Source organism: Netta rufina (assembly GCF_964035555.1).
Source record: "Netta rufina genome assembly, chromosome: 8".
Classification (NCBI taxonomy): Eukaryota; Metazoa; Chordata; class Aves; order Anseriformes; family Anatidae; genus Netta; species Netta rufina.
The window spans coordinates 25,194,873-25,212,120 of NC_140131.1; the positions used below are offsets into that span (position 1 = coordinate 25,194,873).

Here is a 17,248-nt window from a genome sequence, read left to right on the forward strand (position 1 = left end):
TACCAAACTTTCTCTTCTTCAATGCCTTTCCTTTTTCAAGGATATGGCACAAACAAAACAACTTCTATCCTTGCTAGTACAGAAGCCTTCGCTGCTTTAACAAATTCAGACGCAGACGGTGCATTTGAAAGAGCACGGGGCAGCTGGAAATACGCACAACTATATGCCATGAGACAAAAGCATCATTGATTCTGAGATCCTGATAACAAAAATGATGCAGAAAAATAAATCCACAAAGTAGGTCCCCAACAAGAGAAAGAAATCCTTTTCTGTGGCAATAAAGAGCCTACAAGAGCATGAAATCCCCCAAATCTGTTTAAAGACACAGTCAACCAGAAATTTATAGATAAGAGTGTGGGTTACATACTCTTATATACTAAAGTTAGAAGTAAGCTGTGACATAATAGAGACCTCCACTGCTTCTATAAAGTTAAATTAAACATTAATATCAGTGCTGAGGTAGGATTTGTTATAGGACTGATAAATCTGTTGAGGTACCTAGTCACAGAAAGCATACTCCAGTTCTTTTTGTTCTGAATTAGTGTGGTAGAAAATTAACAAACTCTAAGCCTTCTACATTTATACTCCTGCACACAGATGATACTTGAGAATATTGTAATACTGCTTTTGATTTTTATGGATTAATCATGCTTCTGCTCATATTTTTTTTCAGAAATAGTTCCTTTTCCCCAAAATAGCAAATAAAGTTTCATTTTCTCTGAAGAATCACAGAGCAGTTTTTCTCAGGAAGCCTGCACCATCTCCTACCCCTGTGAAACAGACTGAGGCCCCATTCTGCCTAAAGCTAGGTCTCACTCCCAACTATCCAGCTTAGTCTCATTCTTCTTTGTGGCACAGCAGTTATTCTTAGCAAAAATGGTCATTTTCAGCTGGCACACTGTGGCATCATGCCACGCAGCATCCTTGCTGTGGAGAGTGCAGCATCCAAAGGCTGCCTGGCTTTCCTTTTATTGGCGACAAGCAGAAGCATTAGTCCTTTAAAACATGACACCTGAGATTTCCAGTGTAAGAAGATGAAGATAAGAGAAAAACAAACAGAAAGGAAAAACTAATTGATGTCCATATGCACAAAGGCATGTGGAAGACAGGAAAGGGAGCATGTTTCTGAGGTAACATGCAAGTCCAGAGACCGGGATGTAGCTCGGGAGCACAGAGCGATTTCAGTGATTCAGAAGAGTTGTAAACCCAGCTTACATGGCTGGAATACGCTATCTATTTGATACCATTCCTAAGCAGGTAAAAAAAAAACAAGATTGCTGGTTAAATCAATATTTCCATTAAAATGTGCATCGTATCGTTGCACCAGCAGAAGCATCACATGGCAAGATCCCTGTTGGAATTGCTGATGACAGATCACGTGTGACTTTCCTGGAAGGAAGAACTATCAAAACACAAACATGGTAAATGAACAATACAAGTGACTCAAGGTAAAATGTAGGAAGCAGATATGATCATAAACACAAACATCATATGTCTTTGAACTTCAAAATTTAATCAGCAGACCAAATATCACAAAATTTACAGAAGGTAAAACCTGAGCAGTGCTGAACTCTGCCCATCAAAGCTACGGACGAGCCTCTGGAAGGAAGCTCTGTACGAAGCATGACGACAGACTACTCACTTTTGCAAAGAAAAAGTGATTGTGCCTTAGGAACAGAAAGGTTGCCTCTAAATAAATTTCTGTCCAAGGCTTGCAGCCAGAGGAATCGGGCAGTGAAGGAGTCCCTCCACCTGTTTGATGCCATGAGGGGTATTCTGTTCGACAAAGAGGGCCTTGCTCTACAAGGCACCCGGGAACACGGATGGGACTCGGATATGCATACTCTTCACTCATTTCAGATGCTTTATTGACAAATGAGACCATAAGCATCGAAGAAGGGCAGCACTGGGATTCAATCCAGATGCTAGGTGGGCCGAAATGCCATTTGGTCCTGCCTCTGTATTTCTACTTACTGTGGAAAAAGCATTGCTACTAACTTGGGCATTTCAGTGTCTAAAATTAGGTGGGTTTAATCTGACCTTTCATATTCAGGGACACTGAGATCCCTGCAGGAAAGTCTCTTTCTGTTCCTTCCACTTCTTCCTCTTTTTCCCCCAGGGCAAACTTTATTTTTTAATTGAACTTCTTTATTCTTTTTTCTTTTTTTCTTCCTACTCAGTTACAGGATTAGAGAGGGAAAGAAAAGGTTAGGGAATAGACAGTACCAGAGCTGAAGCTTTGGACATAAGGTTGTGCTCTCCAAACTTTGAGGCCAAAAGGCAAAAGCAATATGGAAGGGACACAGGTGGATTGACCCTTTGGTTCCCTGCTTTGCTAGGTGGAGCCACAATGCTACCCATGATTGCTCTTCAGGAATATGGAAGGAACACAGCAAACTAAGCAGAAGACAGCACCGTCACACGAAGATGTCTATAAATTCTCCTGTTTGTCAAGCAGCCTTTTTCTGCCAGACCTTCTTGCTTGTAGAAGAAAGGCCCTCAGAAAGGCTTCCCTTCTGTTAGTTAAAGAACTAAAATCTAGTAACCAGAAAAAAGCATCTGCAAACTTTTTGATTGTCTAAATATCTCTCTTGGATAGATCATAGGTAGATGGGCTGGTGATTTTGCCCTGAAAAAAAGCAAGTGTTACACTAAATACCACAAACGGAAACAAAAAAATCCAGACCAATTTCCTGACCATTACCTTAGCTTTCCACATTTCTTTAAAAGAAAACAAAAAAAAAAGGAATCAGTAATTAGTGGAGAGATATCTCAGGTGATGCTTATTGCAAAACTTGAAGAAGCATAGGCAAGGTTTATTTCACTTTACAGGTATAAAATGAACGGCAGGATCCTGCCAGAGACTTGCAATACTCCACTTAAACCCATGGTGAGACTGGGGCAGAGAACAGGAAAAAAACCTCATACTATAAAAACACCAAAATACACTTTACAAAGCTCTATTGCTTCTTTTTGTTTAAATGTGCTCCCTGACTAAATGAAAATCAGTCACTGTCACTGCTCAGAGGCAGTATCTACTATCATCTTGCAAGGGGGAAGCTTTGAGCAACGTGGTAATTATAGCTCTACTTGGCAGGGTGCATTCCTGAAAATAAAATCATGCATGATACATGAAAGCAACTAAATAGTTAGGTTACATTAAATCCTGCTAATCTTCTAGTTTAAAAAATATATATAATAATAATAATGTGAGGATGTAGTGCTTGATTTCTAAATGGTCTGCTGTCATAAAAAGCAAGGTTTATACATGGCAGAGGATACATGTGCCACCAAGGAAAGGTGTTAGAGCCACGAGAGGGCACTCTCGTAATCTACAATTTGAATTTTTGCTGCCTAGGTTTTTCATTTTTAATTAAAAGGAAATCTGACTGTTTTGCAGAATGAAGAGATCTTACTTGACACACCAAGACAAAAGATTTTTCTCCAACTTAAAGGAAGCTAAATGATATTTACAGTATTTTCAAATTATATAATATTAGCTGAAGAAACCGAATGTACTGATCAACTCAAGCTTACTTCAAATTTATTTTTCACTTAAACAAAATGTATTTTACATTAAAACTAGCTGTTCCTATTTATGAAATCTGTCAATTTGTAGAATTATAGTCAATGAGAGCTAAAGATACCTCCAGCTATGCAAGCAATATTTTCTATGGACTTTAGGCATAAATATTGTCAAGCACATTGTCTGACTCCAAATATAGATACAGGTCCTTAACCAGAGCTATTATATTTCTGAAATTATTTTTTTGTGTGTGTGTGTGTTTTTTTTTTCCTTCTTTTTTTTTTTCTTACTTTCTTAAAGGGGTTCAGTCTCCTGATATAAAATATGTATATTCAGTACTGCGTTATCACAAGCATTTTCTCTCCTCTTTTATGTTCGCGGGGAAAAAAAATATCTTCAGAATAGCTCACTCTCGCTATCTTTTCTCAGGTTAGGAGGTAATCAGTTACTCGAGGCCCTCTGTAGCTAATGATTATGTCACTTATTTTGCTGGCCACTGTAGGGGTATTGATAAATGTGGCACTCCTGAAGGTAAGGTTATTCTGAAAACATCTTCCTCCCTGACACTTGCTCTCTTTGTTGAAGAGAAGCCAAGTACACCTACTGCAAGCAGAATTACTTTCTAGTTAATTACATACTACAATAAGACTGGAAGAGCTATATTTGTGTGGGTTTGTTTGTTTAAGAAAGGTAATTCTGCTCAGGAATACTAAGGAAAAAGTTCAGACAAATTTGTTTTTTATTACTTTATGCGAAAGTGTTTTTCAAACCTTTTTAGAGACTATATATAAATCTTGCAGAGTCATGGAAAGTAGCTCACTTGGCTTCTTCAATATACAAGCATTTAAAGTAGCAGTGACACACAGAGATTCCTGGTAAATCCACACTTGGAATCCAAATGCCCAAGTTTCCACTGCGTCTGCAGACTAGTGCATGCCTAAAGGTACAGGTATTACATACCTTTCCTGAGAGACAAGGGAGCATTGCTAACTTACTCATTATAAAATGAACTCGTACTTGTTACTTGGCATTCTGCAAATCTGCAAGGATATTTTATTAGCCACTAAATACATTAGTACTATTTACATCCCTAAATGCTCCATTTTTAATAAGCTACCCTATCACCTGATGTAACAGTAAAATTACAAAGATCTTATTCATGAAATCAAACAGATCTTCCTGGCATTCTAACCAGGTTCATAATAGACACATTCTCTTTTCAATTATTTATTTTGAGCAATTTTGTAGAGCTCCTGCTGCATTTAGGTCCTTGTCTACCTCGAAATCATTACCTGGGTGTATGTAACAAAACAGAATTAAAATGGATTATGCAAAAACTGAATGCTCAGTAGTCTAATACATGCACTACCATCTCTCTCTCATCAATAGTTAAAGGAACTCAGCAATATTGTTGGCAAGATACTGCAAAAAGAGTTCAAGCAACCTCATGCTTGCATTAATTTTTATTTCAAAAATGTATAGATGGTAATTTCTCATATATCATATCCTCTCTATCTAATTAAACTAGAAGATAAAATATATCAGTCTTGTTATTAGATCTAGACATGAAACAGTTAACAGCAGTGCACATGCCAAGGTTTTAATAAGGCTTAACAATAAAAAGCTTCAATCCTCCACTTTCACTAGATTTTGTTGTTGTGGTTTTCCCTTGCTTAGGGCAATCCATCTGTTAATGTTGACTTGCAATATAGTTAAGCTCACACACGTATAAAAAGCCTAGAATAGCTAACCTAAGCAAGAGTAAGCTCAAAAGAATATTACAGAGATAGAACAATTCATCTTAGGTAAAGATTAATTGTGTGTATGTGAGTGTGCATGCACACAGGCACGAGTGTGCTCATGTTATTTTTACTTTATTTTTTTTAGGAAAGATTTTCAAAATGCAAATTATAGGAGGGCAAGCTGACCACTACAGTTTGCAATAACACGTTGAATTATTTATCCTCCAATTAGATTTTGACAGCTATTTTACATGCTATGATTTGTTTTGATTTACCGTTTTGTTGTTGTTGTTGTTTTGTTTTTTAAAGTCTACTGCCGATCTGGCAAAAAAAAATAATATAATAAAACCACTATGACAGAAGTGATAAAGCTTAGTAAATATTCATTGTTAAAAACCGCTCTGCACTGTGACCAGTGCTGGTATTCTCCCTGGGCCAAACTGGCCTTGTTTTCAATAAAACCAGAGAAGTATCCTTTCCCTTGAGCCCTGTTAGGCTGAGGCTGCAGTTGGAACTGTCATCTTCACACAAAAGCAAAGGGGCTGGGTTTTACAAACGCAAAGCCTAATTGGGAGATCTTCATGGCTGTACCCTTGACATTTATTAAAGCCTCATCAACAAAACAGGAAATAACCGTACTAATTAGCAGACCCACATACAAACTACTATTTATTGGGGTAAAAGCAGATTCACTTTCTATTGTAAAGCAAACATCCCCAGCCCCCCAAATCCCGTTATAAACCAACCTTTAAAATGGTCTTTTAGAGCGAAGGAAACTTTTGTATCATATACAATGTTTCACATGAAATACTCTTTACAGTATCTCAGATAACTATTAGTTGGTATTTAATTGTTTCCAAGCACTGGAAAATGAATAGCTCAACATACACATCTAACATGACACAAAATGTAGTAACAAATTCCTTATATTTACAAGTTTTAAAATAATAAGAAAGAGAGAGAAAGTGCAGAGGTGCCTCTAGATTGGAACAACAAAATTATTAAAAAGCACTCTCTTCTGTTTGTTGTTTGTTTAGGTTTTGAGGGGATATTCAAATACATTGATGTTGCAATGTAATCAATACCCAGTCCCTATTTTAGATATCTGTCAAAGTGCATGAACTGCCAGGTTAGCACTACTACTGCTACTGACACTCAAGGGTACTGTTTCAGAAATCTGGGGGGAAAGGTTCTTCTGCAGCAACAGACGGTTACAAAAAAAATATTAAATCTTAGAATAGTAGCAAACAATGAGATTCACTTGTTTTATGCTACAGATTCAGAACTAAATCAAACATAGTCTCTCTTATGCACTTGTGAATATCTACGTATATTTTTTATTTGGGTGTAAAGTTTAAAATTAGCACCTAACTATAAAATAAATTGCATTGATTTTATCTTATTCAAACACTTAAAGTGAAAAAAAACAAAACAAAACAAAACACAAAAAAAACATAAGAGAAGCAATGGCAGACTTATTTGGGGGAAATCTGCTTTGTTTGCTTTGGGGGAGGAGGAAAACAGTGTAAACGAGAGGGGAAGGCAATGGTGTAAGACCAGAGTTCCAGGGAGAGACCACCCTGCTCCTTCCCCCAGCATGGGCTCAGGTGGCATCTGGGAAGAGAGCTTAGAAGACCTGGGACATGCTGGATGCAGCACGGCTAGACTGTGGGCCATTGGTTGCACTGCTTTGCCTGTAAACAAACCCTATACATGTACATACCTGTATGTGTGTGTATACATACATGCATGTGTAATATGTATAAATGCATACAGAGCTATGGAATTACATGCACTGTTTATGTCTTGTTCTCAAAATGACTGACACAAACAGCAATAATATTGGGATTTAGCACTATACAAACAAGCATACAGAAATTTAATTGTTGTGCCAGAACAAGGCTTCAAGAGAAATGCTAAATTGCATGGAGGTAAATCATATTCTTTTGTAACCCTAGACTCCTGTACTTAGCAGTAGGCAGGACTACTACCATACTAGTAAAACACTGCTTTTATTTCCTTAATAAAAGCAGCATATAGAAATTCACTGACTGTAAGAGTACATTTGTGTTACATGTTTACACAGATACATACAATTGTAGATCGACCCCCACTAATCTGCCTATTTTGGTGTGGTGTGCTATATATTAAAATAAGTTATCAATTAGAAGTAATATTATAAGAACCCATTCCTGTTATTAACATTACAGTTCTAGAGTCATACACATAGCAAAGGATATCTTCTGTTCTGATACCCAGTGAAGAAAACGTGCTGTACAGAAGTTCCTGAAAGAACAGAGGCACCACAGTTGCCTATGCATAAAAATACACTGAGGGCACATAGCTTAACACTTTATCACTGGCTTTAAAGGGATCATGAAAACATGTACAAACTAAACGCTGCCTAAATAATTAAAGCAGAAAATCCTTTTGTTGTTTATAATACTACAAAAAATAATGACTTAACCCTAATGTACAATTTCAACATTATTTAGCAATAATCTGTATCAATTCTACACTACATTTCAAAAATTTTAGGGATAAGACTGAACTAATTCAGAACTAAATTGATTACATGCACAATTCAGTGTTATCATTGTGCTATCTAAAGTTTTAAAAAAATGCTACTACATCAGCTGGACTGCATTTCTGTATTTTGTATCTGATGAAAATATATGCAGTAAAAATCCATATATAAAAATTCATTACAGGCATTAAAAGTATGTAATAACAATATAGCATAAAATCTATACCCACACATTAAAATTCACACATTCACAGGCATTTGTTGAGTAAAACAGTATTACAAAACCTATTTTATAGATATCTTTGAGATAAAACCGTCAAAATGAAAGCAGAGATATTAAAACACTTTCCAAAGTTGAAACATTACACCTGTTACTGCAATTCAAGACTAGAACGGATTAGAGAACAAAAGGGTAAGAGATTGACGCCGTATTAACTAGATGACTTAGTAAACTAGTAAGTTGTAACTATCTGAACAAGGCTAACATCCATGCAACTGCCAAATCGATTTATTATAAATGCAATATTGATGAGTCCAACTATAAGAAACTTATTAAAAAAGCTTAACATAGATCTGTGAATAGAGCAGAAGGTATTTTTTTGTGAGAAGCCTTTATCAAAAACAGCATTTAAGTCTAAATTAAATCTCAGATCTATACTGATAAATCTCCTGTTTCCCCCCCACCTCAACAGGGATGAAGAATGAATAGCATTTTTTTTCTACTTTTGAGCAGTATATTATAACAGAAGTATTGCTATAAACATAGCCTTTCAATCACACTATTTAAACACAGACAGTAATCTTAAACAGATTCACTGGTGCATTACAATAGCTGGAAAAAAATTTACTCATAATCATATGAATAAGGACAGAAGTTTCAGGAGCCTTACCTGTGCAAGTCTTCGTTTTTCTGAGTTTCCTCTTTTCTCATTATGCGACGTGTAGACTGAAGCACTCTGTACTGCACCAGTGCTGCAAGTTCCATACTCTTCCTCACTCTCCTATGCAACAAAACAGATTTAAATTTCTTTATTTATAATCATTATCTGCAAATGTACCCTTTACATTATGCATGCAGAAAGCATTCAAAATTATCTTGCCACAATCCATTACTGTCATGAAAATACCATCTGTAGTAAGAAAATCAAATTTAGCCTTTCAAGAAGCCAAATTATCAACATTGTCATTTAAAAGATGAATTGTTCGAATGTCTACGAAGTATTTTTGAAAGCTTGCTTAAAATAGCATAAAAATATTTTTAAAATGCTTCTTTCTTCCTAAAGAAAAATCTCGAGTGGAAACAAAATGTTCAGGAGATGCAGCTACAAAACATGTAAAATGCCTTTTCTGATATTTCTGCAATGTCCCTTTTGCAAAATGAAACTATGTCTTCATTTTTGAATACTTCAATTGTTCACATACCTTACAAAACCAAACCAGACAACTACACCTTCTGAAATACATTGCACTGTAAGATTTCCATCTCAAATTCTCAGCTTGAAGCAAAGGCTTCAATTGTGATATCAAAGCAATCAACTTTATGAAAACATACATGCTGTTAATGTATCTTTGAAGACCTCTGTTGTTTTATGATAAAATATGCAAACAATAAAGAGATTATTCAGTGGATGCATCGAATGACAGATAGTTGCCAGAGGGCTCGTTATGAAAAATGTATCGTTGAACAAAGGGCTAAGCACATTTCAAAAGTCATTAAAAACACAAATCTCATGCGATTTGTAAAGTATAAGCTTCAAACATACATGAAGCAAGGTAAGAAAGTAAAAAATGTACTACATACCTTGTATTTCAACTTACTCCTCACTTCTTGTATTCCTTGCCTTGCGTGATTTTTTGCCTAGAAAATTAAAAGACTTAGGTAGCTCTGTAAGACACTGGCTGTAGTCATGGAACATGCCTTAAGATACCATACTTATTTTACTTATTTTTTCTTTACTTATTTTTTACTTATCGTTTTTACATACCAGGTGCTATGAAAAGAAGGACAATGATCTATCACAAATTTCATATGTGCTTTGTCAGTATGTTTTATGTATTTATGTGCTTTATCAGTATATTTAAGGTGTTTTTTCAGTACATGCATGCCAGTGTTGTAAAAACATATATGCTAAAAAAATCTCTGATATTACTGAAGATGAGCTAAAAATGGTCTTTAACATCAGTTCTTTATTGCAAGTGGTCCTTTAAATTTAAAAGGCTATTTTAGCAGCAAGGCATGTTGGAAAAATGTTAAGATTTTTAAGATGACTGTTACAGTGTTCCAGTCTGGCAACTTGCAGGGCAACATCAATCTTAAGAGAAATGAAGTGATTTCATATGCAGATGGAGATTTTGCCCAGTGTTGCTGAACAGAATAGTGCTGCTATTTAGGGGAGAATTCTGTATGTATTAAAATAGTCAGCTAAGGATCACTGTTGCATAGAAAACAGCCAAGAATGTTCTTCAATAGAGAAATGAATTATCAGTACAGGATACCTTGTACATGTGAAAAAAAAGAAAGAATGAGGGAGGGAGAGAGGGAGAGAGAGAGGAAAAAACAAGTATACATTGTGGTGAAGGGAACAAAAACAAACAAACAAAAAAAAACCCTAACCCTAACAGAAGGGGTATTTTGCCTATATGAATACGGTTAATATAGCAAAGAGCTAGAAAAGTTTTCAAGATTGCCTTAAAACTAGGACGTTTTAAAATATGGTTGGGGGCATAAATCTGTGGAAACCACCTATTTTAGTACATTTTTCTGTACCTGAAAATTCAGAAAAAGAAAATCATTTTCTTGATTCAAGAGGTCAGAGAGTCTTTTTGATCCTTAAATCATACATCTATAAGCTCAATAACAGCACAATGGGGTGCCATGTAGCAGATGCTAAACTGAGAGCCACTTTTAACTTTGCAGTTCACACTCACTGCATTTGGATGCACTTAGGAGTGCTTTGTTCTAACACTGAGGGATGGTATCAATCACATTATTTACTCAAGGCTACCAAATAGTTATGTAGCAACTATGAAATGCATATTTCATTTCTCTAGTAGTAGGCTAGAGAAGGGCAACAGTATGAGAAATTAAATGAGAATACCGTGAACAGACAGATCCTTAAAAAATTTACCAGTGTTCCTTAGCATAAACAGCAGTTCACTTAGAAGAATCTTGATTATCAAAGACAATTACCAAAATTGAGTGCTGGGAGATCATGTAACCACTGACTAAGCTAATATAAACCAAAGAATAATAATTTCCGAATAACCCATTAATGAATAATTTTTTGAATTATAAATGAGTACATGAATATGATTTATATTTAATTTATTTACCTGTTTTTCTCTTCATGACTGCTGTGTTTTGCAATTGATATAAAATTAAAAATTCTCTTTGAAAACTTTACTTGAAGTATACTAGCTTAGACTGATGTTCTGATTTATTCAGGACTACTTATTATGCATCCAACTATTGAAACAGTTGGAAAAGCAAAAAGGAAGCTAAAAGTCTTTTCTCATATATCTAAAAATCTAACCTTAAAATACTTCCCATTTCATTTTAATCTCTTGCCTTTTTTTTCTTTCCATACCAGATAGTACCTTTTAATTTAACATGCTTTATTGGTTAGGCAGTATTTTAGACCAAGATATTAGAAGTTTAAAGGTATAAGCATTACATCTAGACAAACATGAGTATTCTGATATGATTTTTAAAACATAAAAAGACAAAAAAGACTGCTGCATGCATTTTTGATGCTCTACCACCTCTTTACAGGAGAGTAACACTTAGTGCCAAAGAGAAATTCCATCTATGTAAGCCAGGAGTCCATTTGTCCTGCACCATCTTCTGAATAGAGAAGATTCTCTGCATATGTTAATACTATACATGTTATAACTACATACTGTAACACTATATTTATAATTTAAAGTAAATTTACAGAATGTTTTAGATTCATGTTAACTTTCCAATGCATGAGTTGCTACCAGACCTTAGTGTAAATGAGAATTTCTATTTTCAGAGTCCATATTTAGATCATGTTGTCATCATGTGAGGATTAATTTACAACCATGTATCAACCACCTAAATGATATTCAACTAAGCTCCCAGTGTGTACTATAATTGAAACAATAACAGTGCATTGACACTTAGAAAATATCTATTGTTATGTACAAGTTATCTGTAAGACACTGAACCAATTCTAAACCCTGGTGCTCTATGAGAAAACAAATGAAGCCAAAAGCATTCTGCAGGCAGAAGTGTTTTTCTGCAAAACTTTTGTAAAATACTTCGGTTTTTCAGTATTCAGGAAGAATCAGAGGTGGTAGGTAGTTATGACATTTTTACGTAATACTTATTTGATATAGATATCTTACAAATTTATATGCTGTTTTCACAGCCGGAGTGGCTTTGGTCATTGCTGTGTTGATCATTGCACCACCTTTCTGCAATGTACAAAACATTGTATATTAGTAAGATTTATAACATAAGTCAAAAGTTAAGACAACATCAAGGAAATCAACAGTGTGCCATAAAGAAATAACAATCTTAAATTAGTAAGAATAACCACAGCTGTGTTTCCTCCACAACCTACTTTCTGCAGATATAGAAGGGTTACAGTATGTCATTATCATAGCTGACACATTTATCAATGCATTCTAACAGAATGATGTATCTTCATTCTTCATTCACTGTTACCATTTCAAAATCAATTCAGAAGTTCTGGCTATTCTTCATGTGCTCCTATCTTATATTATGTAACTCTGAAATACTTTGACCTGAAAGAAATAACTAATCACGCAAGAATTCTGTTAATCTAAAATAATATATTTTCCTAATCCTGAAGAATAACAAGGTTACACCAAGGGTCTTCTGCTAGTCAAACTATACAAATCCATATTAACTATATTGCTGTTTACTAGAAGTGATAAACTTCATATCAAATTGTGTTGTCACAACTAATTCACAGTTACGGAATGCAGTATGATAGGGAATGGACTGAAACTCTTCTGTATGTTTTCAGAAGCACCTTGTGTGTTTCCGCATTTGTTTTAAGGATGGGATTTCTTTTTCACCAAGAAAATAAACAACATATAATTCTTGCATATACCAAAGATATGTTGTTTACTATAGAATATTCTTATACTTTCTTTCCAAATGAACAAACACTTACCATTACATATATACATATAATGAAGAGGACAAAGACTTAAAGAAAAGGCAGCCCAGGATATAGGTTGTTTGTTTGTTTTTTGTTTTCTTCAAAAATCAACTATTTAACCAACAAAATATTTATACCTTCACTGTATGCATCCACTGCTGATAAGATCTTGAATTTCCTGAAATTAAAATGGAACATAAATCAAAATCAAACATACATTCAATATTTTAAGTTTCAACTCTCCTTACAATCTGCATAAAAAGTTCTGTTAGAGGATTATTCATTAATTTGATTCTTCACAGATAGACATGATATTTGAAGATAAGAACATATGTACACTAAGAAGAAAAACAGTTCTCTTATTTAATGTTTTCTGTTTTATTTGTAAAAGTTTCTCTTCACCACACACTTTTTTTTTTCTTTTTAACTCCAATTGAGGTACAAAGCAAAATCAAAAGTACAGTAATATAATGCTAAAAATTCTAAAAAAAATAAATACACCAGCATGAAGAAAAAAACATATAAATGAACTTCATTCAAGCATAATGATCCCCCTGGGTAAACTTTCAAGTAAGACAATGATATGGACTGCAGATGGTACCCAAGGAAAGATATCCCAGAGAAAAAAAAAAAAGCAGAGAAAAGCCCAGGGATTATGCCATCACCATGTCCTCGAAATTATTGTAAAACATTAACTGTATCTACTTTCTTTTTTTTTTTTTTTTTTATTTAATATTCACGTATCATCTGGCCCATGCTGTCACTCTTTCCATGTCTGAGCTGTATCTTTCATGGACCGTGACTTAAACAATTACTAGAGATAGTACAAGAGACCACAGAAAATCACCGAGTTTTAACTGTCTAGTACTTGGGTAGAGACTTAAGAGAAGTCAATAAAAACAAAACCACCACAACAAAAAATCGGTATATATTCATTTACAGAAAGGCAATGCTAACACTGCATACCCTGAGCCAGAGTTGAAACTCCTGACAAGAAAATGCAGACCCTTGAAATAAACAATTATGAGAACAGAGGTTCAAAGGCTTTAACTTTTTCACGGTTTTCTTGTACTACTAGCAATGACACTAGTACCATTTAGGGAAATAAATCTTGACCAGGTAACTGAAACAAAAATGATTTATAAAAAATAATGGAATCAACATTTTATTTTCCAATTTCCAGTTTGATTTTTTCAACTGGTTTAGTTATGATTGCATATGTGGGAAAATGTGAATTTAAAAAGATATTACTTAAAAAACATTTTCCATTTGATTTTGTACCTTTTAAATTATACTCTCTATACCACAGAATACATTCACTTGTTCATTTCACAGCTTATAGCTCGCTAACTTTCTGTGATGTTTCCAAATGCTAGGTTCCACCTACGGTATTTTGGTTTTTTAATTTTGGACCACCTGATCAAGAGGATGGGATTCCGCTCTGCAAAGAGATCATAGTTCTACTTCTTTAGTGTCACGAAACACCACCTTCCATTGCATGCATATTGTTAGCCCTGCACTTCATAACGATAATGAGAAGGCAGTTAGGTAAATATTGAATATATGCTCTAAGCAATTTGTCCACAACTTGGCAATATACAGCTTGTCTGACTTGAAAAGTAAGCACACAGTGCAATCTAAGCAAGAATGGCTCCTGAAGCCAAGCAATGGCTCCCTTGCAAGCATGACCAGGTGAGATGTGGTTCACAAGCTGCCAGTGCATGGCCCAAAAGCAAACTTTATCTCAGTTTTAATGCAGTTTTATTGCAGCCTCTTGACCCCCTGACTGCAGTGAGCAAACAGACTCCAAATACTGACATCACCTATCTGAGTAATGGATGCTCAATGCCTACAATCTGTTTACAGAGCAGCATAAGTTACAACATAATGGCAGAAAAGAAGCAAATCTCTGTTTAACTTAACTGCACTTTAATCAAGAAAAAAAAAAAAAAAACAACAAAAACACAAATTACATGCCATTATGTGCCAGATCATAGCACAAGACACAGAGGGCAGGAGAAGGCACTGAAAATCTTTAACAGAAGGACTGATGTACTCTGAGTATAACAAAGGTGTTCTGCAGAAGGTAAAGATGATTCTGCACCACTCCATGATTCCTCTGTGTGTGCCAAGTTATCTCCTCTGTGAATATGCCCACATAGGGCAGCTTTGTGAAGGATGTCCATCCAAACCTGCCATGTGCAACTTGGTGGATTTGTTCAAATCACAGAACTTCCATTTATTAAGGACACTTTTACTCTACTTTCAAGACTGACCATAAAATAGTACTTGTGCTGTGTCATGCATGTTGTAATCTAACACTTCAATAGCAAATATGGTACCTTAAAAAGCAATATAGCAGATAGAGCATATAAATGTTTAACAGGAAACTATTCAATAATCCTGTAATAATCAGAAAGGGATTCAGTACACACTCTTCTATATGGGTTAACTTTTAAGCTAACCAATGTAAGAAGTGTTAAAAAAACTGGCAGTAAATACAACCAAGGGAAACAGCGCAAGGAATAATACTTTGTTTTTCTTTTTAATGTAGAGGGTATAATTTTCAATATAATTTTCAATGTTCCTCCTCAGATGATAGATAGATTTATTTATTTATTTATTTATTTATGAGTAACGCACTTGCTAGAGTTAGTATTCACCTAAACAGTCAGGAAATCACTATTTTCTGCACCGCATAAATAATTAGATGTAAAAAAGAAGTTAGGAGTGTTTTTGAAAAATGTTAACTATCTAGAAAAAAATCCGCAGGATAAATTTCGAGATTATTTTTAAATAGTTTGCATAGAATTTATCAAGCAATATAAACATGCAGATAACATGCAATTAGTGACATCCATAGTGACATTTCATACCTTCTTGAAATCTAAGTATTATTTTACTGGATTAAAACAACGTATCTTCATTTAATATACTGACATAACTATATTCATACTAATACGTGTCCTAGCAGTGATTTGTTAAAGGCTAAAACCTTTCCAAGAATGAATGGAAACACCGAGAGAGTAAAAAGACGACTTCTAAAATTTATAGGATATCATAAGGACATCACCATGTTGAACAGCTCTCAGAGTAAAAGAACCAATGAGTATACTATACGCAAATTAGAACGGTACCTCCACAAAAGCCTCCTGCTGTGATTTCTTCTTCAAAAACATCGGAGAATCCCCTTCCTGCATTTAATTTTGATAGTCGACCATCAATAAACTGAAAAAAAAAGTCACACTTTGTTGGCCCTTCTATTTTTTTTAGAGTGTTAGAAGTTTAAGTGTATATGTTACAAGGGAATTTGTACTTTCAAGATAACGTATGGCTTCAGGATACTGTATTGCTTTTAGATGGATTTTGCAGCTACAAGCATCAGAAATGTCTGAATATCAGACAAAAATATCACTGTACTTACAGAGTTTCTGCACTTTTTATGCATATTGAGTAAATTATATGTATTGTGCAAAATTTACTGATGAATTTGTAAAATTTTATAGCCAATGATCTTTCAAATCAGTTTGTTCAGAGTACTTCGGATGGCTTTCAAGTTTTTCTTCCTTTTCTCATTGCATAAAAATATTTTATTTCCTTACAAATGCTAGCTCTGCATAATCATAATCAATAAAAGACAGCTGAGAAATCGTTGATGTTCTGCTCCAAAGTCCACAGGTTACTCCTTATCGTAAACAGAAAGCTATAAACAGACCTCCTTTTCTGTAGACACATCAATGGGTCCAAAGTAAAACTTGTTGAAGTGCACAGAACAGCTCCAGAACAGCTAGAAACATTTCACCCCGTGCAGTTCAAAGACACAACAGGCTACGATGTCTAATCAATTCCCATTAAAAGTTCAATATATATGTTTTACATTAGAAGTGACCCTATATGGACAGTTAAGTGAGGGGAAATTGGAGCAAAACAGTCTATACTGAAACACCAGAGGATTGCTGTGGCTTGGTTTCAGAAATGGTGGCAGCAGCGACTTGATTTTGATTGCCAGCACGTAAGCTAACTTGAAGGACCTTCCACTCCTGTGTATGGGAATATGACACACAAAATATCAAAACAAAGTAAGGCATGATGCCAAGGCAGACACCTAAGATTCTCTCCACCCTACTGAGCACAGTTCAGGGTTTCCTCCGTTGTATTTCTGAAGTTCTAACACATCTGTTTGCCATTTTTTAACCAGTAATTTAGCTGCATCTACAGGTGCATATTAAAATAGTCATGCTTATGCACAGGTTGCAGCTGCATTAGTATTCAGATTTACATCCAAATAATGTGCGTA

General features: G+C 35.0%; 1 protein-coding gene across 1 annotated transcript in view; it reads right to left on the reverse strand.

Moving 5' to 3' along the window:
• DENND1B (DENN domain containing 1B) overlaps window positions 1-17,248 on the reverse strand; it is a 158,368-nt gene that overhangs the window by 15,359 nt on the left and 125,761 nt on the right. The window contains exons 15-19 of the mRNA XM_084291384.1: window positions 16,089-16,179; window positions 13,089-13,129; window positions 12,167-12,235; window positions 9,597-9,653; window positions 8,686-8,796 (exon numbers count right to left, since the gene is read on the reverse strand). Coding sequence (XP_084147510.1) covers window positions 8,686-8,796; window positions 9,597-9,653; window positions 12,167-12,235; window positions 13,089-13,129; window positions 16,089-16,179 — 369 coding nt within the window. The remainder of the gene's footprint in view (window positions 1-8,685; window positions 8,797-9,596; window positions 9,654-12,166; window positions 12,236-13,088; window positions 13,130-16,088; window positions 16,180-17,248) is intronic.